Raw genomic sequence first — 24,247 nt, 5'->3', positions numbered from 1 at the left:
CCCATAAGGTTATCGTCAGTCGGGTGAAATGCTCATGAGGTAGAGATTCAATAAGGCTGAACAGCCAGTTCTTGGCGTTTGGTTCGCCGATCGACATCATATGCTCCACCATTACCTTATCAGAGAGTGCCCAGACACTAGCGGCCATGTTGCATTCAACAAGAGAGTGTTTCCATGAATCCGCAACTCCACATAATGAGCAAACACAGGATCTTGCCATATTCCGGTGCACCAAAACGTCTGCAGTGGGCAACGACTGCTGAGCAAGTCACCACAGGAAGACCCTGACCTTGGAAGGTACAGTCGTTTTCCACAATGAACACCACCCTATACTGTCAGACTCAGTGTTTGATGATCCTGCATTTCCTTCAAAATAATTCTCTCGGTTAATTTTCGCTGTCACCATCATCCTATAGGCTGATTTAACTGTGAAGAGCCCCTTGCGATCAAAATGCCAAGACCAGAAATCAGGCTAGCTGTCTGCGAGTGCACAAAGGTATGCTCAGAATAGTCGAAACATCCATCGGGAGAAAGAACTCTCGAATCAGCTCCTCTTTCCATGTGGCTGTAGTTTCATCAATAAGCTCACTAACAAGCCGTGGAGGATTAACCTTCAGGGAAATTATGGGCTTCATATTACAATCACGTGGCAGCCAGTTATCATCCCAAATTTTGGTTGTTCTGCCATCACCGATGCGGCGTATAAGACCCTGGGTCAAGACATCCCTGCCAGCCAGAATTGAACGCCAAATTTGAGATGGATGAGTCCCTAGTTCGGCTTCCAAGATTGAAGTGTTGGGAAAGTATATGGCCTTGAGGAGGCGGGCACTTTAAGAGGCAGGATTTTGCAAGATCCTCCACGACTGTCTTGCCACCAAACACAAGTTGAAAATCTCAATGTCCCGAAAACCAAGACCACCAAGGTGTTTCGGTCTGGTCATCACTTCCCAAGATACCCAGCTCACTTTGCGCTGCCCTTGTTTGCTACCCCACCAGAATTGTCTGATTAGAGAGTTGATGTGGTTGCATAAACCCCGCGGAAGTCTGAAGCATGCCATTGAGTAGACTAGTACTGTACCTCTTTACCACCAGCTGAAAGGATCCTCTCAAGCCATCCTTTGATCTTGCTCCACACGCGGTCTCTCAAGAATTTAAACGTTCCATTAGTCGAGTTGCCAACATCTGTGGGCATGCCCAAATAGCGCTCATTCAAGGACTCATTGTCAACATGATGGTACCTTTAACAGTGTCACATGTAGCTTGAGGACACCCCTTGGTAAACAATATAGAAGATTTCTACCGTGCGTGCGTGCGCAGCCCGCGTGTCTGCAGAGCCACCACCCGCCACGCCCGCTTTGCCGCCCGGCGCCGTTGCGTGAGCTTCCTGCCGCCGCCCGGCAACCTTCCTAACGTCAACACTTGAGCACTTGAGGAAGCGCTCGAGCCACATCACCTCTGATTCTTGAGCATCACCGATTCACCATGGCCACCTTAACCTTGAACTCACACGTGCAAAGGAAGCAGCATGCCTCCTCGCCTACTAGCAGCAGCAACCCAAAATTAGCTGCTCGATTGGCTTGGTCGCTGCCCCCGGAGCTTCTCAAGCACCTTGGGCACGTCGCTTGCTTCTTGCCTGAGGTCGCCGTAGGCTCCGTGTTCCAATCTCCAACCTTCCTCGCATCCAAGACTGCAAGCGGAAGCGACGCAAGCTGGGTGCTTGGCGTGTTGCCACATCCCGCTCTCGGCTTCGCCAGCCGCAGCTCGAACTCAGCCCTGCCGGCCGCAGATTGGAGCGCCCGCCCGCCGGCTGCCGGGATAGAACTGAGAGAGAACGAGGATGTGATGCGCCCGCCGCCGGCTCCCGGGAAAGAAGAGAGAAAGATGATGCGGACGTGGATGCAAGTGCGGAGAAACGGTGGGTCGAGGGTGTAGTTTCTTCGTGATGTCTAGATAATGTGGCAGGATAGACGCTACTCCTAGACATTATGGATTGGGACTGACCTAAAAACGCATCTAACACTAGACTAACACACAAGTAGATGCACTAACCGGCCTAACCTATTACTACGAGTTAAGGTAGTAATTGCCTTAAGCTTCAATCTCAACTCTTTGGTGAAAATAGTTCTCAAAGTACGAACGGTCCGAACCTAAAGCAAGCACAGGTGAATTTCGAGGGATATTGCTGATTTGGGGAAGGTGTATTTATATTTCTTGAGCATCGAGCTTATGTGACGTTTGATAAGGAATACGGAATAACCATTTTATGTCAATTTTTGTTTCGCCAAAATGTGTAATGTTGTTGACAAATTATTAATCCACACATAAACTAAACCACGTGGCAATGGTTTCAACGGAAATTGGCCAAATTTTGCTTCACAGCCTTGGGAAGGGCAAAATCGTCTTTTCCTACAAACTTAACAACAACTTAACAGCGGACCGACGGAAATGGCATAAAATTATGGAAAGTTAAAGCAATGGCACTAAGTGAATTTTTAGTGGCACGCAAAAAAGCCTTATAATTTTTAGTGGCACTAAGAGAATTGGTTCCTAATTCTCTGCATACTATCAAATCATATTAGCCTCGTTGGATGTGTTGTCATTGAACCGCCAAATTAAATTAGTCACCTTAATCCTTAATACTAGAGCCAATCCTTGGAGCCCATTTTTTCCGTCCATGGATGAAGAAGCAAGCGGTTCAACGAGGAGGGAGGCAGAGGTTGAAGAAGGACATTTGGGCCAGGCGGCGATCTGGGCTGCAAGTGCTGCGAAATAGGGGCTTCAAGACGAAGAAAAAAGAGAAGTAGAGATTGGGCCATCAAGCCATCCAGCCCACAAAACATTTCTCCATTTGTTCCCATGGTCAAATTCCAAACCATTCCCAAGTTCCCAAATTGTTTTCACACGCAACGGTGGCGGCGCGTCACGTGAGGCCGGCATCGGGAGCGACCGCCGACCGCACACTCCGCAGGCGAAAGGCCGAGCGGCCATCTCCGCGGTCAAGTAGCAAGGCAGCGGCGCGTTGGCGTCCATGATTCTGGGAGAGCAGCAGACCGGCATGTGCAGGGCTGAGACTGGGAGGCAAAAAATTAAAAAAAAAAGGGGTATGCAATGCAAACTATAATCCTATAAATAAAAAGAGTGACGGAGCTTGGCCCTACATCCAGGAGGACCAGCCTATTGTAATTGAGCTAAAAAACCAACTAACAGTGCCAAAATCACCATTTCATCAATGAATAAGAACCATAATTGAATAAGAACCAACAGGAGGACCAGCCTATTGTAATTGAGATATTTCTAGGTTTTTTATTTGCAAATTACAGTATGCTCACATACATGCGTGCATACTCACCCTATTTGATGGTTTATTGTTCATATCTATAATTTTTTTTTCCAAATAGCCATAGTTGTTTCAATTGTACAATAAAAATCACCAACACATTATGAGCAGCTAATATTTAGAAATTGCCAAATACAAAATTGTGTAATCCTCCGTCCAAAAAATAAGCCATTTTGCGATTCAAAATTTATCCTCAAAAATAATTCATTATACTCAATTTGGCATGTGTGCATGTGCATATGGGCATGCAGCCGTCAATTAGCATAAAATATGGCTAATAAATAGGGGCAATCAATGTCATTTTACCTCCTTATTAAGATGTCCTAAAATTCCTATGATCACTTGCTTTTTGGACAAAGAGAGTACAACTATTCTAAAGCGCAGTGATGCAAATGCAATGACAATGCACGGGTTGGATGGAAGAGAAGAAACACGTCCAATAGATTTGTACATAAAATGGAATCAGGTAGAAGGATCGTCTCCAATTTCTTAATGGATTTGAAACACTGCAATTCTCCCCAATTCATGAGAAAAAAACGGGTGTAGTTTTTTTTAAAAAAAAAATTAAGGTGAACATGGCAATACTTTTGTAGTCAAAACCGTGTACAGGACAGGGGGCTAGAGGCATCGTGGTAGCGACTACTAGCTGCTATCAATTATGCGACATCCCAAGACACACCCAAAAGTGGGGGAGCAACATAGCCATTAGCTAGGAGGCTAGGATTTGGGCACCTGACGAACCCAACAAACGGAAGCGCCGGACTGTCACCACACGGACCTCTCAATCTATCCGTCCATCCGGCACCCTGATCCGGCGCGATGTGCGCCAATTCCCCGTTGAATTTTTCGGCAGATCCACCCACGTAGGGTGATCCAGATTGCAGCAGGCATCTATCATCTGAAACAGAGGAAAAGAAAAAGGACAAAAAAGAACAGGGACTATGGGAGGGAGAGGACTGCACAGCGCTTTTCGCTTTGCTTAAAGCTAATCATGTCCCAAACATGAGAGACATTTGTTAATCCCATGCGTGATGATGCGTTGTTCCCAAGGTTTGTTTTCCTGCAACTCTTTCCTGGATTGTACGGATGATCACTTTCATTGGATCTTGTTGGTATATATAGTAAACATATGAAAATTATAGTCAAGTACAAAAAAGGAATGTACTCCAACAAGATAACACTGCCATTAGCTGGTAATAAAGAAATACTAATTCTTTTAGGAAAAAAATACTATTGATTGCGTGCTTACGATGGAAGCGAGGTGTTGATGACTAATAAGGAGGTTGGGTTTTGTTTCCCCAAAAAGAAAGAAAGAAAACTCACAATGAGGGGCCCCAGATGCATGGGGCAGAAATGATGTCCATGCACTGCAGCACAGGGGTAGAAAGAGAAGAAAAGGTGAGAAAGAAGAGTGCTCAGTTCAGCATCCCAACGAAATCCCATCCTTTGGAGCTTTTCATCACCTGCACCACAGTCGGTGTGGGCGAGGCCCGTCCATCTTGACCGCTTAACCAACTGAACACAGAACACCGATGTCCCTACCGAATTCACTTCACCATGCTGTAGACTGTTGATGGCAATTGATGTAGGGGTCACCTTGATCAGGACCTGACGAGCTTGATGATAGTACACTGGAAGTGATTGCCAGCATGATGCGGGGGCTGAGTAACAGTGTGGTTAGCTAAGTACTCAAGGAGTCAGGACCATCCTGTTTACCATCCTTGCCGTTCATTCACATTCACCAGCCACCATCCAGTAGAGAATAGTAGTAGAAGCAGCCATTGCCTGTCATATTATTGGCTTTGCCTTGAATTTCCTTATTATATATGGTTGTTGCTGCCACTGCCGGAGCATCAGCACAACTACTCCTAGTACTTGTTAAATATCTCCGTCGTGCTCATGACATGCTTGCCTTCTTCTCCTCCAACCCCGCATGGTCTTCTTCCCAGCGCGACGTTGAGTTCCTCCCCATCATTGCTTCTCCCCTTCTTCGTCAGCACCTCGACCTCCCCCTGTGGCTCTGTGATCAAAGAGGGAACCAGGAATTCATACAGGCAAAGAAAAATTAGCAAAACGGAGGAGCTCGTTTAGTTGGCAAGAATGGTGGAGGCAGTGGGGTCCTTTGGGAACAGAGGCGTCGGCGTTGCGGGGATGAGCAGCACGCTGGAGGAGGTGCAGATGCAGGAGACCCTCATCTTCTCCGACACCATCAAGGTCAGCTCATGTCTCCTCCAGATTCGTCTTCCTGCATTTCTGACTGCTTAAAACAAGGCTGCATTGCTTGATCAAACTGATAATTGGTATCACGTATTCATTGCGATTTCTGACTGCAGGATCTCAAGACGCTGAGGTCGCAGCTCTACTCCGCCGCCGAGTACTTCGAACTTGCCTACATGCGGGAAGAGGGAAAGCAGGCGTATGTGCTACACCCATGATCCATCCCTCCTCCAGTTTCCTACACGAGATCACCAAGCAAAATTGCATACAGAATGCACTTGCAGTTGATTTTGTTTTTCACGCATTGATTGAGGCTTATGCTGCTCTGAATGTACTGGTAATCTGGACGCATAGGGTGATGAACAACCTCAAGGAGTATGCCGTGAAGGCCCTTGTCAACACCGTTGACCACCTGGGCTCCATATCTTTCAAGGTCTCCAGCCTCATCGATCAAAGGTTCGATGAGGTCGCCGATGCCAATCTCCGAGTCTCCTGCATCCAGCAGGTTTGCAGAAGCTACTCATCCTGGAATCTGCATTAGTCCCATCATCTCTCTCTTTAAATTTAATGGAGTGACTGGTTTCAGAGAACTCAAGTTGGCCAAGCCTGCATGGACAGAGAAGGCCTTTCACAGCAATCCTTGGTGATCACTGCCCCTAAGTATCACAAGAGATACATCTTGCCAGGTATGTTTCGTATCCCTAGTCACTTGTCACCATTTTCTGAAAACAAGAAATTATTTAGAGTTGATTTTGGTAAGATATTTCAATTCCATTTGGCAATTGCAGCTGGAGACCAGTCGATGCCCAGTGCCGTGCCCAACTTCAGGGAGATGAACAAGGTCACAAACAGGACCGCGCAGATGCATCAAGTATTCAGTGGTAAGAATGGACTCATAACATCTTGCAATTATTCATCGCTTCAATTAACCACTGAACGAAGACCATATATGTTAACCTCGTACTAACCTGAAATGTGTTGCATCAGCAGCCCAACCAAAAGCTAAAGAGAAGCAGGCTTCATTCAGGTCAGTCCTCGATGTACTCAAAAAAAGAAAAAGCTTGGAATTCTTTTCGCCTTGCCTCTCTGTTCGCAGTTCGCAGCTAGGTTGACAAACTGAATTTTCTATTGTTCGCAGCAAGTTGCGATCGATTGCCCGTGCACCTTCACAGCGGGCACGTTCAGCATCACCAGCACAGCGGTCACATTCCGTGCCACCATCTGAGGCTGCTATACCCAGCAACAGAGGTACAGCAATCAACACTTGAGCAGCTCATTCCAGTAAACCCAGTTCTAGGAGATGATTACAGAAAGGATCCTGGTCTGCTCATACAGTTTTGCATATCTTGAGAAATTGACTCATGCTTGCTACTCAAATATGTTTCTGCAAAGCAGATAGGCGATCAGATTCGCCGATTCCTTCAGCAACTCCACTGACAAGGTCCGGATCACTCTCAAAGAAGGCATCCTTGCTCAAGACGTCAAGTGTCAGGGTTCAGGTAAATTACACGGGCTTGTGATGGAGTCTTCCAAGAAATGATGTACATAATACTGATACATTTTCATCTATTGTTACTGGAAATGCAGACCACCTCACAGCCCAAGAAATTGGCACCACTGAGGTCACAAGCTGACAGGAGCAACGACAGCAAGGATGGCGAGCATACCCCAAAGAAGAGCAGGAAGTTCCTCAAGTCAATCCTTAGCAGGCGCAAGTCCAGAAAAGATGAGCCGCTGCCGAGTTATTTCGATGACTACTGAGCCTTTACTACCAGATTAGGTGGCACCACTATCTCTGCATACTCATGCATCAGTATTTTCAGACAAAGTGGTATATGTCCTCGATATAAATATTGTCATTGTAAAGCAGTAGTATAAAGTTGGTATATAGTGTAAGGTGAAAATGGGAAATTTCAGCAAGATACCTCACCTACTTGCCTGTTTTTGTGAGTTGCATCAGATCGCAAGTCTCTGTATTCATTTGTTAAGTCTCATGTTCGTTCAGAGACTTCAGCTGGAATTCATGATCAACAATGGTTCAATTTGTAATAACATAAGAGTTAAATACACAATTAGTACATGAACTTGGTGAGTGGGTGCCCTTAGGTACATCATCTCTCAAATTGTTTATTTGGAAACAATAATTTGGTAGGTGGGTGCGGATGGGTCACCGGGTCGACACGTAGGCAACTTATGGATACAATTGGCGCTTACATGTAAATAAAACGTGTGCAACACTATTGCAAATTAGTCCTTTATTTATTTACTCCTTTTATAATTGGGCTTGCGTGTAGATATTCCCACATCGATTACTTATATTGCTGAAGAAGTTTTGACGGAGAAACAAAAAGTGTTTTTGGCCGCTGAAACGAGGAAAGATAGGTGGCAAGTAGCCAGCAATGAGGGGCGGCAAGCAGCAACGGGTAGAGGCTGGAGCAGCACCAGGGGCGTTGGCCACCATTAGCAGCACTGGAGTGAGAAGAAAGATGTGTGCTGTGGATAAACGGAAAAAAGGGAAGTTTGAGAGGGTTGGAATCGTTCCGCTTCTAGTTGTGTCAAGCGTAAGGAGAGAGAGGAGATAAGGTTTTGAACTATCTTTACTAACCAAAATTTATCTATAAGTAACTTCGTGATTTGAGGTCTAAAACTACAAGCGAGTAGTTAAACAGAATGAATTTGAGGAGCTATACGCAGCACGGTTTCTGATCGTCTATTTAAGCAACGAATCAAAAGGTTAATATTTTGCGTTTATACAATGCTCGTGGTCAACAAGAAACACATTCCTTGTTCTTTACAATATTTTATTTTACCTCACAAAAATTAGCTATTTTTCAGAAAATATATGATTTTTTTAAAGATTTTACAACATTCCAAGGTTAAAAGAAATCATGGGAACAAAACCTAGAAAGGAACGCAACTCAAGTTGCTATTTTTTTAAAAAAAACATTAGATAACACTCAAGTTGCCTACGTGGCTTTTTTTTTCCTACATGTCATCCTGATGATCCATCCGTACCCACTTACCAAGTTGTTGTTCGAAATGAACAATTTGAGAGATGTACTTACTCACCAAGTTTATGTACTCATAATATAATCATTTTTCATACTATTATTTCTGGAACTCTTAATTGAAAATGATCAGAAGCTGAAGGAAATAGCAACATCTAGGATGTATATCATGAAATTACAGAAAGGTTATAGAGCCTAGTAGGTAGCACAGAAACAACACTCAAGCGCAACATTAACTGAAGTAATGGAGGTACTCCTCACACATTGCGCCAAAGCTTTCTTGAAATATGATAGATACATAACTGTACAGTATTGATGTGAATATTTGACAGTGCTCCACTGCACAAGACAGATACTCGTACTAAATGTATCTTGCGCCCAATTGTACAGCAAGAATCAGCTTGAGTACCTAACACTTGTGTATTAAGTGACAAAAAGACTACAAAAACATAAAGTGTAGTTTTGGCATCTCCCTACTTCTAGTTTACAACTTTACATCCTCCATCATTGGCACTCTCGCCAGCAAAACAAGATAGCGGACTGTACATGTTTCTAGAGATTTGTGGACCACACTAGTTCAATGCTTAACCACCATTACCTCGAAAATAACACCTACATCTAAGGTACAAACTTGATGCACAAGAGGCTTCATCAAATTGCTTGGACATTTTCCTTCTCTTAGATCATAGTCCATCCTTGCTATGCCATCCTTGATCCCACAGGCAGAACATCTCCAGGACAAAAACAAATTGAATGATATCAAATGATCAACAGCATCCACCACAAGAAAACCTTGTTTAGCATGCCGCTCAACACCCCCCCCCCCCCCCCCCCCCCCCCCCCCGCCCCGCTTTATTGTTGATGTACCGTAGCGAGATCATCTTTTAGCTGAACAAGCTTCACAGAGCCATCACCTCCACATGAAATGAAACCATGAGACAGAACCTGTAGGTCTGTTACCGCAGCCTGAAAACATATGAATAAAGGGAACTGTGTGATATAACTTTCTTCTCATCATAATATAACCGAAATGTATCAATGGGATGACAGATAGTATATTCTGTCCATAATATTACATACCCTAACAACACCACCGAAGCCCCTGGAAGTTGGTTGAAAAAAGGTGTGCCGTTCATGCAACTTTGGCCAGTGAAAGACCAGCTGGGAATTTTTTGCATCCCAAAGCTTTACATCTCCATCTTTGCTTCCAGTTAAGAACAAGCTGGTATTTGGGATGGTTGTTACCTTGGTGACGCTTCCTGCAGATGGATGATAAGATATCAGACAGAGGAATCAACTTAAATTCTGAACAGTGCCATGCAGGATCACAGTTACCTAGATGAGCCTTAGGTATATGCCAGACCATCCCATTAGTGGTACCACCAGAAGTACCAGATTTGGTATCGTGCGTGGAAGGTGCCTTGACACCATGCTCCATGGAGATTCTATTATGCTGGGACTTCCCAGTAGAAAGGAAGCGGAAATCATGCAAAGCTACATCTCCACTTTTCCCACCAGTTACAACCAGTGGTGAGATGGACCCACAGCCTCTATCACTATCAAAAACTGAAAGAGACCGTGCTCCTCCTGCAAGTTGAAGTCCATGGTGAGCCAATATTATTCTATACAAAGATGCACCACAGCAATATAATCAATATCCAAGTAGAAAATAGTCTTCGTATAGACATGAATAAAGCCATACCATTACAAGTTATACAAATTGAAGTGAACAGCTTTTAGAGCTCAAAATATTTCTCTTTCTAGAAACTGTGGAAACTTCTATTCTACATTCTGAACTGTGCAAAAGCCCACTTAATCCCTAAACTATAAAACCAGGCATTTTACCCACTTACAAAAAAGGGTCAACGTACACACTGCAGTGGTTTCCAAAAGAGGTTTTGCTAGGGATCCAACTTGGTGGTTTTTGCCATGTCATTGATTTTAGTAGATGGGGATACCAACAAGAGGGAGGATGAAGAGAAGAGGAAAGATAGCGGAGAGAAATAGAGAGAAAACAGGAGAGAAAGAGGTCAAGCATATGGATTTAATAATCCTGAAGTTGCCCAATAAGCAACTTGGTGATATGGCTGCTAATGTGACAAATATCACCTTGAGTAGGATTCACGTCATCAAAATCACCTTCCAAAAACCTTTAGGTCACAACTCACAAGCCTAGTCAGGCTGCTGTACACAAGCCAAGTGATCCCTTGTGGTACTATTCCACTATCGAGAGATCATGTACATACAGGAGCTCATGTTGTACTCCCCCGGATTACCAAAAAAGTATTGTTTTGGATATTGACATGGTCTCCACTCTTCAAAATAAAAAGTTTGAAAAGTAACGTCCAAAATAATATATTTATAAATAGAGAAGTTGCAATATAAAAAAAAATCAGGACAAATCTACTCCGTACAGTCAGATGTTTAATTCAATACTAAAAATAATATCAATGGAAAATTTGAAACATGGCTGCATCCAACCCAAAATGTACTTTTTTAACTGGACGACAGTTTTTCCAATGTTTCAGGGTGGTCATGTTCAGAACTTGTTTGGATGCATTTTATCGTTCGTTGTATTCTTGGGGACAAAGAAGAAAGAAAAAGATGTATTTGGGTACCATTAGATTGGCTTGCATATGCAAATAAAATTCAACAATAAGAAATGACTTTGCTCAGAGTATGCAAAAATAAGCCAGATTATAACGTTTCTTTGAAAAACATGTGATGTAAATTACTTTGCATGAATAGCAATGCACAACTGTTCAGTTCTTGACAATCTAAAATTTTTAAGTTGCTGACTTGGATAGAAAATTGTCAGTGTCACAATTATGACACTGACAATTACACTTGTACATAATTACAAATGTCATAGCCCCATGAGGCAACAGCCTTAGAAAATGCATCAAGATGCACTCTGATTCTCTTGTTTCATATTAGTTAGCAGGTAGCAATGAACCATGGAAACTGCTTTAAACAACTGGATTTTGACTTAACAACCTCATTAAGCTGGTGTTTCTAGACTGGTGATTGGTAACTGGATTTAGTGCTGATCTGAGTTCCAGGACTGCGGGCATGCCCAGTAGCGAATTTACAATGTTGAAATGTTTCAAAAGTAAATCAAAATCTTGCGCATAAAGTTGGTTTAGCTGCACGCCTGCAACAATTCAGTTCCAAATTTGTCCTAGGTGTCAAGAAACAAAACAGACAAGAAGTCAATCTGGCACTGTTCATCAGGTGCTGAAAATACGCAGTTTCTGAATCTCAACGGCAAAGATGAATTTGAGAATATTTTTAAGCAGGTATTTAACTTTGTTTGTACTATACATGATTTTTTGTTTTAATTTATTGAACTGTATTGGCCACCTTTTTTTGGCCGTGTGAACATCCCTTTTGTGATCCATAAAAGATACAGTGCAAAACTGGAGATAACAAGCAATCAACCATGATCCTTTTCCAACTATTTCCTAATATGCTACCAGATCCTAGGATATATATGTCAATACAGTCCAAGTCAACATAGTTTAACAGATTTATGATTTATCCCACACTAATCATATTACTTTGCACTGTTATTTAAGAATAATTATTACCATTCCCCAATAGTGAAACAGTAAATAATAAAGCACGGCTCACACTAAGTGAAATACCTTCATGACACATAATAGAAGTTTGACACGTGCCAGGTGGAGACAGTGTATCCCAGATAACAACATTTGCACCGTTTGAATTAGATCCAGCAGAAGCGATAACTGATCCACTTGCAGACACATAAGAGACATCCCTGTATTCAACAAAAACTCATTTGTAAGATATTGAGATATGTACCAAGCAGTAACCATTGCATTGATGGAGTTTGGTACACATACGAGGCATGGATATCAAAGCATAGGGATGAATCTGTAGGATGAACGTTGCTTCTTCCGCCCACCTCAACTTGCCATGTACAAACGGTACCATCTAATGCAGCAGTGGCAAACCGCTGTCCATAATAATCAAATTGAACAGATGATATGGAGGCCAGTGCATAAGGCGGTGGAATGTTAGCAGCAGGCAGAACACCATATGTAGCCATGGCACTATCTTTACCAAACTGAAAAGTTAAAATAATAAAAGGTATTAATGGATGTTTAAACACAAAATATTGTATTGTTCCTAAATAGTTCAACGCTAAATGAACTTGGTCCCCAAGTTTGTTACAGTCCCAAAGTAGAAATCATTCACGAAACATAACATGTTACGGGAATCTTACTAATTCCAGTAAAATTTTGATAAAGATCCTAAAAAGATGCTTAAAACCTGCTTCCAAATCTAGGGGACAAATAAGCGCTTTAGAAACGCCACTGCAATGCCAAACAGAGCTCTAGGAAGAAAATGTTTACCTCCCATAGATACACATGTGTATTGCTCGAACCAACAAGAAATAATGGTAACGAAGGATGTCGGGACAATGCTCTTGAATGGATGTTCCCAAGTGTTGCTGGAGGATCGACAAAATCCTCAAATTCTTCAGGTTCACCCCAGCCAAACCCAGAGGCCCCAATACCAGCATAACCTGGAATTCCAAATGCTCCACCGCCAGTTAGGTCTCTTCCAGGTTTTGCCAATGAACCCAAACCAATAGTTGCTCCACCTGAACCAGGTTGTGATCCTTTTTTTCTGCCAAGGCCAGCACCAGATGAAATAAAAGTTGGAGTTGGTGTAGATTCACAACCAGCCCAACTATCTAAAGGCCAATCAGATCCAGACCAGACATATTCTGCAAAATTCTTGCAATGTTTCTTTTCACTCCAGTTGAAGAAAACAAGGCCCTGAAAAGTGGCTGACTTAGTTGGTATACGATAGTAGCAGCATAATTGTATGACCTAAGAGACAAACAGCCCATACTCTACGGAAAATTATGGAGAGAGCATTAGCATTAGCAAAACAGCTTTTAAAATAAGGTCTGAACAGCAAAAACACAAAACACCGAATACAACAAAGTTTAACATTTTAAAAAAGAAAATCATATATTTCATCCAATCCATGTATAAAGTTTCTCATTAAGGATATGATTATACAAAACTCAGAAGTCTGAGCGACTAAATATATACCTTTCGATTAGTAGCAATAGCAGCTTGTTTCTCATTGATTGAGTTAAGACATATCGCCTGTGGCACTGAAAAGGTTAAAATAAAGTACCAGAAAGGCAAGAAATGTGTAACCTAGAAAGAGTCTCTAAAGGGCCAATAGGCTGACAGTAAATACCTCAAGAAGTTCCCCACTTCTCCTTAGAAGTTCCCTTGGGCTTTGAAAATCTTTTTGTACTATCGACTCTTTCCTTTTAGTTTCAGGAAAGACTTCCCCATTAGAAGAGGCCCTGTCAGTAAATCCTTGTCCTTGATCATTGTTATTCGAGCTAAGTCCATGCTTATGTTCTTCTCCACTTCTTTGGGTACTACTAACTTTGCACTCAACCCCAGTACCTCTTATATCCTTCCAAGATCTAGTAACATTTATGCTGCTTAAGGAAAAGCACTTAACTCCTTCATTCACAAAAGCATTACAAATATCCACAGAATTAACAGAAATTTCCCACAAATTAGAAAACAACGCCTCCATATTCTCATTGTTTGCAAGCTGAAAAATTCTTGAAAGCTGATCATAACCATTGCTGTCTGACCATTGCTGAGATGACTCTAACCAGAAGAGCACACTAGAATGTGAATGTGTTGGTAAATTCTTCCTCAAGAATGACGCGTGCACTTTTACTAACGAAGATGACACAAAATGTATGGAATCCATAGCAAACTTTGCAGCAACTGAAGAGAAATGACCCTTAAACTCTGAATCACTACCACCAGTTTCATGTTCAAGTCTCTCTTTTTCAACAAACTCCCTTAAATAAAGTTGCATTACGGATGTCAACCGAATCCATAAAGAAGCACCTATCAAATTCCATTTCTCATCAATTGAAAGATTCGAATTTTCACTCTTCTCTAGCTGTATCTTATGCACTGAAGCACTGGACATTCCCCCTTCTGTATTCAATGGCACATCGTGACTTCTGTGGCGCATAGAATGCACCAACCCATCTAATAGTACTTGAAAGGACTCCCCTTTAACAGAAGCAGCTAGGATTGGATTGATCATGATAAGCAATGCCTTTATGTCACAATACAGCCAAGAAAAGGAAAACTCTATAATGTACTCAAGCAGGTCCATAACCGTAAGCATAGCTGACCTGTTATCTAGAATATTTTTTCCACCATTGTCAAATCTTAGAAGCAACCTGCTGGCATTCAGGTAGTTTGACAACCCTGACATAATGTACTTACGATTCTCTTTAGATGCGCATGCAGTAATATTTGTGAGTTCCATATTCAGAACGAAACACATGAAGGAGGAGTAGACAACATGACGACTAAGAAACTTGCAGCTCTCCTTGAATGAAACCAATAACAGATAATTAATCGGACGGAGAGAGCAGCATTCAAGACCGTGACGATCAATCGAGACATCTGGTGATTTACACCCCCATAACAAAACATACGCAATAAACAATAAACTATCATGGCAACAAAAGATTAGAATCTGCAAACACAATACAGCAAAATTTAGCTTAATGATTGTGCAAAGTTCACAAAAAATGAACAAAATAAAAGAAACTATCTCCTAGCATTACCTTCTCAGCTATATCAGCAAATTTTAAAGAGAACCTTCTATCGAATATCGATATTACTGCTGTGACATCCTGGGTAAGTTCTTCAATTTGACGACTGGTGTAGTCATTAAGGACCTTGTCTTTAGATAATGATGCATTGCATTGTGAACAGAACAAGTGATTTCTCAGAAGGCGAGATAGATATTTTGAAGCCATAGTTACTTTAAGGTTGGACACGATGTCACTAATGACAGATGAAGATAGCCAATTTTTAGAAACAGAGAAAGGGTTCAGCATTCCATCAAAAATCTTGTGATCTCCACCAGCAGGTATGTTTATGCTCTCCTTGTCATCTATGCCCGAGTTAGTACATAGGCATTCAAGTGCTTCAAGCTAATGAGTGGGAAAACATTGAACATTTAGAATAATTGTAAAAAAACTAAAATAGATATGCAGAGACCCACAGGGTCCAAAAGCAAAAAGTGGCCGGCTTGCATGAGGTAAACTTACAGGTAGTCCACACTTGTTCATGGCACATGAAGCCATTGCAAATGAAAACTTAGATAACTTTGCAGATACAGCTTCACCAACACAGTTTCTGAAAACATTTTTTGTTGAGAGAATTGCACAGTACTGACCCACTTCTGGGTCTGAAAACACATTTGAACCACCAAGGATTTTGGACTCATCAATCCCCAACTCGGGATGGCAACCAAATAATCTATTGACAGACTGACAATAGTTCCCTAAAATCCACTGGAAATTCAGATGAAATGTAGTTAAGCTATTTTTTACTTTGATTCTCGACATAGTAAAATCTAAAGAAAAGGACCACATGTATATGACACACCTCAAGCAGACTTGAAAGCCAGTTGTCTCCTTTCTCAACTGCATGAGGAAGAAGGATATTAGAAATGAGATTACGCTCCAGGGGCCCTCCGGATCCTTCAACAAGCCGACAAATTACAATAGCAAGCTGTTCATCCTGAAGGTTCTTTGCACAAACATTGACTGCTGATGAAAAATCATCACCAAGCAGGAAAAATGCTATAGCAAGCTCCCATTGATGCCTTCCCATTAGTACATATGCATTTTTTAGAGCAGCAGCTTTGTGTCTTTCTTCCTGAATAGATTCACCCCAGTAAGTGTGAAGTAATTAAATATCTTACAATACAGAACATTGTTTCAATATATATGAAGTTCCTTTTTCACGAAAGAAACATATATGAAGTTCCTTTTTTGAGAAAGAAGGTTCGTATGTTTTTAATCAATAATACATTAAGATATTCATTCAAAAAAATATAATATAGCCGTTTATTTAAAAAATGTACCCTCTCATCAATCTGTGTTGGCAAAAGAGCAACCTTATCGCCACCTACGCCGCAAGAGCCTGTTGCCGAATGGAGGGTAAAATGCCCAATCACCAAATCATTTAGCTAGAAGGCTATAGATGTACACAAGTGAAGTTAACTGTGCTACTTCTTCTAATCCAATGCAAATTAGTATTATCCATCCATAGCTCAAATATTTGAGGACATGTGGGTTCAAGTAGATACAAAAGCCATTTGCTACAATCATATCTTGTAGCAGGTCAAATATGGTGCACAGTGCACCAGGAGAAACTATGTAAATTTAAAGGTACCAATCTACTCACATAGACATCCTAAATCCACTAGCTAAACAAGATTATCAGTTGAAGCTATGGTTTAAATGATTATCAAAAGATTAGAGCAGAAGCAGATTAGTACACTCAGTTTTCAAAGAGGTGTTCTTGCAGTGTTCTCGTTTGGCCAAATGGCTTAGTGATTGGACCTTGTTCCCCTACAATTCGGTGACAGACTCCTGTCGCTAAACAGCAACAAGGTGTACAGCTTTCCTGTCACATAACAAATTGTCTATATGATGCTATTGTTCAACAAAAATGAAGATTAGAGTATATACTTTTTAAAAACAAATATTTAAAACGTGTTATTTGTAAAAAGAACATAAATTGCTTTCTATCACTTTTCAAGAAAGAGTGCATTCCCAACATAATGATATTCTTTTTGGGATCAGTATGATATATATTTATGAACTGTCTCCTAGAGATACTCCCTCTGTCTCAGAATATAGCTACGTTTAGGTTTTTCCAAAGTCAAACTTTTTTAAGTTTGACCAACAATATCTTTACAAATAAATTGTTTCAAATAGAAAAGATTACATATTATGATAGTTTGTTTCACGATAAATCTAGTAACATCATTTTTATGTTATTAGTCTCCATCATTATTTCACTATTTGTAGTCAACATTGAGAAGGTTTGACTTTGAAAAAGTCTAAACGTAGCTATATTCTGGGACAGAGAGAGTAGCAGGTACCCATAACTAGCATCAGTTATTTCCTGAAAGATATAAAGCATGAACATTGCACGATAATAATAGGATCAAGTATGTGAAATAGTTAGGCACAACCAAATAACTGAAAATGAACGAGAATAAATTACAAAGTCACAAATGAGGTACCTGGAAGTTTCTGGAGAGAAACTCATATAGACGTTTATCTTTTTCATCTCTGCTAATCTTGAAGAGACCAACCAACACTTTTATTCTGTTCAATGCTATGTAGAGCAGAGCACAATCCTTGGGGTCCTTGCTTTTAAGATATTGCAACCTTGCTAACTTTTCCATCTACAATTTCAGACATACCAATCAGCACATGTGATTATCCAGACAACTGCAAGTGTAAAAATCATTCATTATGGTGTTCAAAGATAGGGCGGAAAAAAAAAAGGATCACCGCAGTCCTCAATACTTAATTCCTAAAATCTAGAAACATTACAAAAATGACAAAACAGTGGCCCATCACTTGAGAAGGTCAGGTACCACATCATAGACAAGTCAAATTTAATGGCTTTGTTGGAGGAGAAAAAGCATGGGGGTTCAAATGTAAAAGAACAACTGGGACATAACATTTAACTACAACCAAGGCAAGCAGGAAAACCCATAGTGCCTGTTAGGATATGGGGAATGGGAATTCAATATGAATCCTTAGGATTCAGTTTTTTCTCGAGAGGCAAGGAAATTCCCCTCATCCAAACAAAAACTTGGTGTATGACACCAGCAGTCAAAGAAGGATCCATGATTCTGCATTAAAGAAAAAAATAGGATCCCTTTCACGGGTTGAGAACATGGCGCATTTGATGTGCATAGTAAGGGGCTAAGGGCTTTGTTAGTACACTAAGACAATGCTCTAGTTTAGCACTCCTTTTGTATCCATTCTCTTATTAGCACCTGTAAAAGCATATAAACAATGCATAGTTCTGAAGCATCTGATTGTTGGCAACCACGTACCCTTGTTCTTAGCTGGGACACATTGGTATGCCATAATCCTATACCAAGCTTTTGCATCTCTGGCCAGGTTGGCTCTAAAGGAAGCACAGAATTAAGTAGATCATCCTGACAATCAGATTGGAAGGCCCACGCTATCGAAGCAGAATCCACATGGAGCCGTTCACTACTAGATGAATATCCAGATCTCCTAAGAGCATGAAGCTGTCGGAACTGCACAGCAACCCAGAACCTTGAGAGAAACAAAATTATCAATTACTTTAACCAAATAAGGTAGCATGAGCCCTTTCCAACACTTACTCCTCTAGATTCTAGTAACACAATACCAATGAATTTGCACAAGTTATTATTTTAGAGTTGTCTTACCTTCTTCCTGCTTCATCAAGGCTTTTGTAGGGAGAGGAACGGCTCTGATCAGTGATTTCAACCATAAGATCAGAAATTGCAAGTATCTGAGTTCTCTCAGTGTCACTTATGCCATATATGCTGAAGTTCTTATCAAGGAGCTCAACTATCTCTGAGTTTTGAGACACACTAGTGGTAGTGTTCGTACCTAAATTACCATCCACATAAAGAAATGAATTTGAAGGTGACAGCAAATTAAAGGTTGTGTTACTTCTATCATCACCCCACAGAAAATCTTTGTTAGAAATGTTGTTGGATGTTGTCGCTACAAAGTATTCAGACAAAGGAAGTTCTGGAATACTGTGGCATGATTTACGGCATGAACTGCACTTTGGCACGACCTTTGATGCTTCACTCGCTTTCATGGATTGGATAAGATGCTGCAGAGCAGCATTCACACGTTTCCATTCACCTAGACAAAAGCAACAAAAGAATCAATGACTCAGCTATGCTACATAATTTCCACAATCACACAGGATGCAAATGGGATATTTAAATAAATTGTGCAAGGGTACTGGAAACCTTGTGGAATGAAATAATCAAAGACTAGGGTATATCATAAGAAAAGACATTCCTGAATGAGCCGTTAGCTGTCAGCTGAACCGCCTGTAACTACAACATTGGCAACTCAATCACAACCAAACAACTTAGCTCAAAGCAATGTAATCCAAGGAAAGACCAGAGAATCTTCAGGCCTTTATCATAGTGTATATCTTATCGACAGTGGACGACTTGTTATAAGAAACCATAATAGAGTTGTTTAATGGCGCCATTTTACCATGGTACCATAAAAGCTATTTTAGCATAATTGTAGATCAGAGGGTTCAAAAGACCACACGAACAACATTTGTAGATCGGAGGGTTCAAAAGATCACATGACCTCAAACCTGGTTATTCCGATTTATGATTGATCAAGCTTACTTACTGGGACATTCCAGGACACAGCAGTTCCATTGAGGTCAGTGTCTGACGAACAGGCAGGGGCCAGCTTTTCAAGCTAACACAATCAGGCTTAGTTTCACGCTGCAATGATTTTTCGATCTGCAGTTTTATTTCATCATACTCTTTTTGGGTACTACTAAATGATACTATTTTTAAGAGCCACAGTGTTAAGAAAATTTTCCAGACTCCACATGGCATCACAGCATAGCACACTCAAACTTGGCCTAAATCTCAAAATTCAACAGCGGTTAATGCTGACATTTTGGAACTCATTAAAGTAGCACTAAAGACATTTACCATTTTGCCTGATACTCTATTGGGCAATATAACAGTCTCAAAACCACAACTATGGCTACTAGTTTCTAATTTGTCATATTTAGACAACCTAGTAAAATTATAATAGTACGATAGTACTTTCCCATGTAAATCTATATTACCATCTGCATATGTCCAATCTAAGTATTCAGAGACACATCTATGACTAAATCTTAAAAAAGGAAGTTTTGTGCACGCACCCCAAATGTCACTAATTTTTTATTGGATGGAGTCTTAAAAAACAGGAGTCCATCTCCTATGATATTAACAAAGCTTGCGATCAATGTAGATTGAGAGAGAAAATATTTAAGGTAAATACAGAAAACCCACACCTGAATAAAGATACTGTACAAGTGCTCTTGGGTGATACGATGCCACAGGTCCACTCAGTTTATCAGCTATATCCAACAAGTTCCATAAACTATGAGAACAGTGACTATCATCTTGGTCTGTTCGCAAGACACTGTTGCTACCAATAGTCCCGCTGTTGTAATTTTCTGGTAACTTGAATTTACCAAAAGCAGTTTCATTGAAATTGTTAGCACATGGTAACATATCATGCACATATATTGGGCAAGCACGTATCTGGGTAGTGTACTCATCAGCTCCTGTTACTAACCATGAACTGAAGAGTGAAAGATGGTTCTCATGAACAAGCGTGATAGTTCCCTTTGGCCCCCAAAGAAAGCCAGCAATGTCATGATGAGAGTGTGATAATGCAATACAGCTCCAAAGATGCTCTTCTTTTGAATTGTCATTGTGCAGCACATTCTGGACAGAAGCATGCTTATGAGAATATATACACAGCTCATTAGGTAGACAAACTGCCAGTAGAAATCGTCCATCACCTAAGGATAGCCCCTCTATACCAACAATATAGTCTTGCAATATTAGTGCATCTTCTAGCAGAAAACTGCCATCCCCGATGAGTTTAACTGCTTCCCAGATATGAATAGAGGTGCTATTCTTCTTCAAATTTCTGCAAACAGTAACAATTCTACCACAACTTGACAGTACAACCATACTAACTGGTCCTCGGTGAGCACCATACATGCCTACTAGTTCCCAGATGTGACTCTCTTTCTCAGTCTGCAAAGGGTTATCTGCACAAGACATCTTCCAAAGTTTCACAGTGCCATCAGAGCACCCAGTAGCAATATGATAACCTGGAACAGCTCTGTAAGGTTCATGTTGTATAGGCAAGACAGTATTGTTCAGCGGCACTACAGAAATGCATGTGGGATATTCTCCCTCCAGGCTAGAAGGAAAAACTGAAGAAGCTTCATAAACAACTGCTGAAAAAGTTTCGTTGTTAAAGCAAGTTACATGCCTCCCTTGGCTTGTGATAGAAAGAGAGCTCTCATCAAAACCACACGAACATCTTCCACTGTCAAATTGATTTTCCGAATGCAAGACTACTTTCCATGAGAAAGCTTGGAAGCTCTTCCTCCATATGCATACTACTAGAAAGCTGTTGTTTGCAAAACACCCACTACATTTAGAAGCCAATGGTATGGTATGAATGCTGTCAGGTGGAACTTCTACATTTCTCTCTCCAAGGAAGGGGATTGTGAAAATCCTCTGGCATGAAAGAACCTCTTTCTTAATTCCAACTATGAAACAATCAGCTCCACTTTCACCTCCAAGGACAAGAAATCTATTATCATGACTAACAGAAGGCGCCCAACACAAGCATGAGTATTGCACATCTTCAGAAATGTTACGCAAATCAAATTTGCACAAAAGATTCCATAAAGGATATGTAGGTGCATTCAACGTCGGTATGAGAGTTGAAAAGGTTGACAGAGACCAGAAAAATAACATTCTGTTTGAATCCATTGAAACGGCTAGCTCTATTTCACAGCAATACGGATGGACAGACACCTGTCTGATGCTACCCTTATGCCCATCTTGTTTGACAGGTTTGTTCAAACAACATGAGAAACTATTAGCAGACCCATTTGAAACATGGGTCCCAGAATCAGGTACCAGGCTGTTGGATAAGGCTGACCAAACGAACGAATCATCAGGCAGCAAATGAAGCAAAGAGCATGTTGTAGGTGGGCCAGAACATAGCCTTCTTGACATGACAGCCTCAACAAAAATTGACTGCTCTAAATATTTTTGAGGATCTGATTTAACATAAGACTCCCCCCAGCTACCCAGCAGTTTGCTCTGTTTCCATGAAGTAATCCGTGGGTACCTCGGTGGAAATACATCATCCAGACAATGAATAGCCCAAAAGTTAACACAAGGCCCTGGTCCAACACTCACAAGCCACTCACATTTGCCAACTTGGCTCTCCCTCGAATCACCTGAAAACAACTCGAATTTACCTTCTTCATCTCTCGAAACAACACTACCAGATTCCATAGACCATCTGACAGTAATATCAACTCCAAGGACTCCATTCAGAGTGTTGTTCACCTCAATTACTGCAATGACGCTGAATGAGATTTGCAAACCACGCTGCTTCTTTGACTTGACCAACTCATCTTCACTCCAAAGCCGGACAGTCCCGTCTAAGCAGCAAGTCATGAGAATCTCTCTCCTGACCTCAGACCGATCACTGAAACACAACGAACAGGGTCGCCACTGGATCATGCAAACAGGCTGCAGGTGCACAAGCTCGGCTTGCTCCAGGCCCCTTTTGGCATCACTCAGAAACACAAGAACAGGCACACTGCACTGAGCCGGAGCAACAGTTTCGACTGTCGCGACAGGGCCCTGCACAAACCGGGTGGTGGAGACAAGGGATTGTGGCACCTTCGGAATAGACCTCCAGGCGAGCTGCCAGGAGGACTGCGCTCTGGTCCACATGGAAACACCTGCGCCAACTGCCACAATGCCATCGCCCGCACTCGTCCATGCCACAGCAGTAATGGCAAATGTCTCGGTGATAGACCATCTCAGGAGCCAACCAAAAGAACCTGCAGGTTCCAATCTCCAAACACTGAGCCGTGCCACACAACAACCGCGTAAGCCAGCTAACGATGAGATGAAAATTGGAGGAGCTGGCTCGCGAGAGCAAACCTGGGGAAGAGGCAGCGGGCGCCGGCTGGAAGATGGAGACGGAGTTGTCTGCGGCGGCGGCGACCTCTCCGCTCCCGCTGCCGCACCAGGCAACGGCGGACACTGGGGCGCGGAGGTCTATGACCTGGCGGAAGAACGGGGAGCAGCCGTCGTCCCCAGCGCCGTCGCTGGTGTCATCCCGATAAGGGGAAGGGATGTGGGATACTACGAGGAAGGATCCGGCGGCGTAGGCGACCCAAGAGAGGCCACCGAGGTCGGGGAGGAAGGCGATGGCGCGGGGGTCGCGGGTGGGCGCCGGCGGAATCAGATGCGGCGGGCCGAGGGCAAGGGGCAGCGGCGGAAGCGCGTCTCGCTCACCCATCGTCGCACCGGCTGCTGCATGCGCCGCTGCGGCGGCGGTGGTGGTGGTAGCTTGGAGCTGCGGATCCCTCACCAGTTGCCGCGGCCGATCTCTCAGCCAACCGGCGACCGACCACCGTGTGCGCGGACGTGGGCAAGAAAACGGCTGTTGGGCCACGACGTGGGCTTTCCGGGCTAATAGTCTTGCTGTTGGGTATTTGGTCCAAGAGACATCTCGGACATACAGCAGCACTCCAACCAGGTTTGGGTCCATGATCCTCCACGTATCGACAATGTAACATGTGAACTCTTCCCAGAAAGCAGGCGTTTTGATCCCTTAATTTTTCCCTGAGGATCAAATCATCCCTCAACTTTTGAATCCGCCAACATAGTCCCTCAACTATTGTTTTAGGATCAAACTCATCCTTATACTGATGTGGTAGTCCATAATGGCATGAGACTATTCCAAAAAGTCAACCTTGTCCTTAGGTCCATATTCCCATCCTCAATTTCCCCATGGTTGCTAGTGTGCGGATGCTCATCAATCTACTCTTTGCAAAGTTGAAGGACCAACATGCTTATTTTTCCTTCCCAGAGCAAATAAAACCCATGCCTTCCTCTCAATAAAAAAGTTTCTCAAAGCACTCTAACCAGGAAGAGTTATAGCTGTTGCCGATAACATCCT

At 42.1% G+C, this 24,247-nt stretch overlaps 2 protein-coding genes across 4 annotated transcripts; one reads left to right on the top strand and one right to left on the bottom strand.

The window, feature by feature from the left end:
• The first annotated feature begins 4,900 nt into the window (after positions 1 to 4,900).
• LOC117857477 (putative protein ABIL2) lies at positions 4,901 to 7,546 on the top strand. 2 transcript variants are annotated; one of them, XM_034740148.2, is made up of 9 exons: positions 4,901 to 5,551; positions 5,671 to 5,753; positions 5,909 to 6,059; positions 6,141 to 6,240; positions 6,343 to 6,435; positions 6,545 to 6,581; positions 6,693 to 6,802; positions 6,950 to 7,053; positions 7,142 to 7,546. In XM_034740148.2, the coding sequence occupies exons 1-9, from the start codon at positions 5,438 to 5,440 to the stop codon at positions 7,313 to 7,315; spliced, it is 966 nt and encodes a 321-aa protein (XP_034596039.1). In that variant the 5' UTR covers positions 4,901 to 5,437; the 3' UTR covers positions 7,316 to 7,546. The 2 variants fall into 2 exon arrangements, with proteins under 2 accessions (XP_034596039.1, XP_034596038.1); XM_034740147.2 differs by having other exon boundaries at positions 4,902 to 5,551; positions 6,542 to 6,581.
• Positions 7,547 to 8,826: 1,280 nt separating this feature from the next.
• Positions 8,827 to 23,703, bottom strand: LOC117857476 (uncharacterized). Of its 2 annotated transcripts, XM_034740144.2 has the most exons (16): positions 23,224 to 23,701; positions 20,523 to 23,120; positions 18,895 to 19,345; positions 18,532 to 18,760; positions 17,704 to 17,868; positions 16,053 to 16,325; positions 15,713 to 15,958; positions 15,224 to 15,595; positions 13,807 to 15,132; positions 13,653 to 13,709; positions 12,942 to 13,370; positions 12,429 to 12,652; positions 12,210 to 12,343; positions 9,898 to 10,149; positions 9,643 to 9,821; positions 8,827 to 9,528 (listed from the first exon to the last, which is right to left on the bottom strand). In XM_034740144.2, exons 1-16 carry the CDS (start codon positions 23,582 to 23,584, stop codon positions 9,415 to 9,417), a joined length of 7,410 nt encoding a protein of 2,469 aa, XP_034596035.1. In that variant the 5' UTR covers positions 23,585 to 23,701; the 3' UTR covers positions 8,827 to 9,414. The 2 variants fall into 2 exon arrangements, with proteins under 2 accessions (XP_034596035.1, XP_034596036.1); XM_034740145.2 differs by lacking the exons at positions 8,827 to 9,528; positions 9,643 to 9,821; positions 9,898 to 10,149 and adding an exon at positions 10,226 to 11,743 and having other exon boundaries at positions 23,224 to 23,703.
• Positions 23,704 to 24,247: the final 544 nt, after the last annotated feature.

This window comes from Setaria viridis, chromosome 5 (genome assembly GCF_005286985.2).
Source record: "Setaria viridis chromosome 5, Setaria_viridis_v4.0, whole genome shotgun sequence".
Taxonomy (NCBI): domain Eukaryota; kingdom Viridiplantae; phylum Streptophyta; class Magnoliopsida; order Poales; family Poaceae; genus Setaria; species Setaria viridis.
The sequence above is the reverse complement of the archived record's forward strand: the minus strand, read 5'-3'. Positions and strand labels throughout refer to the sequence as shown.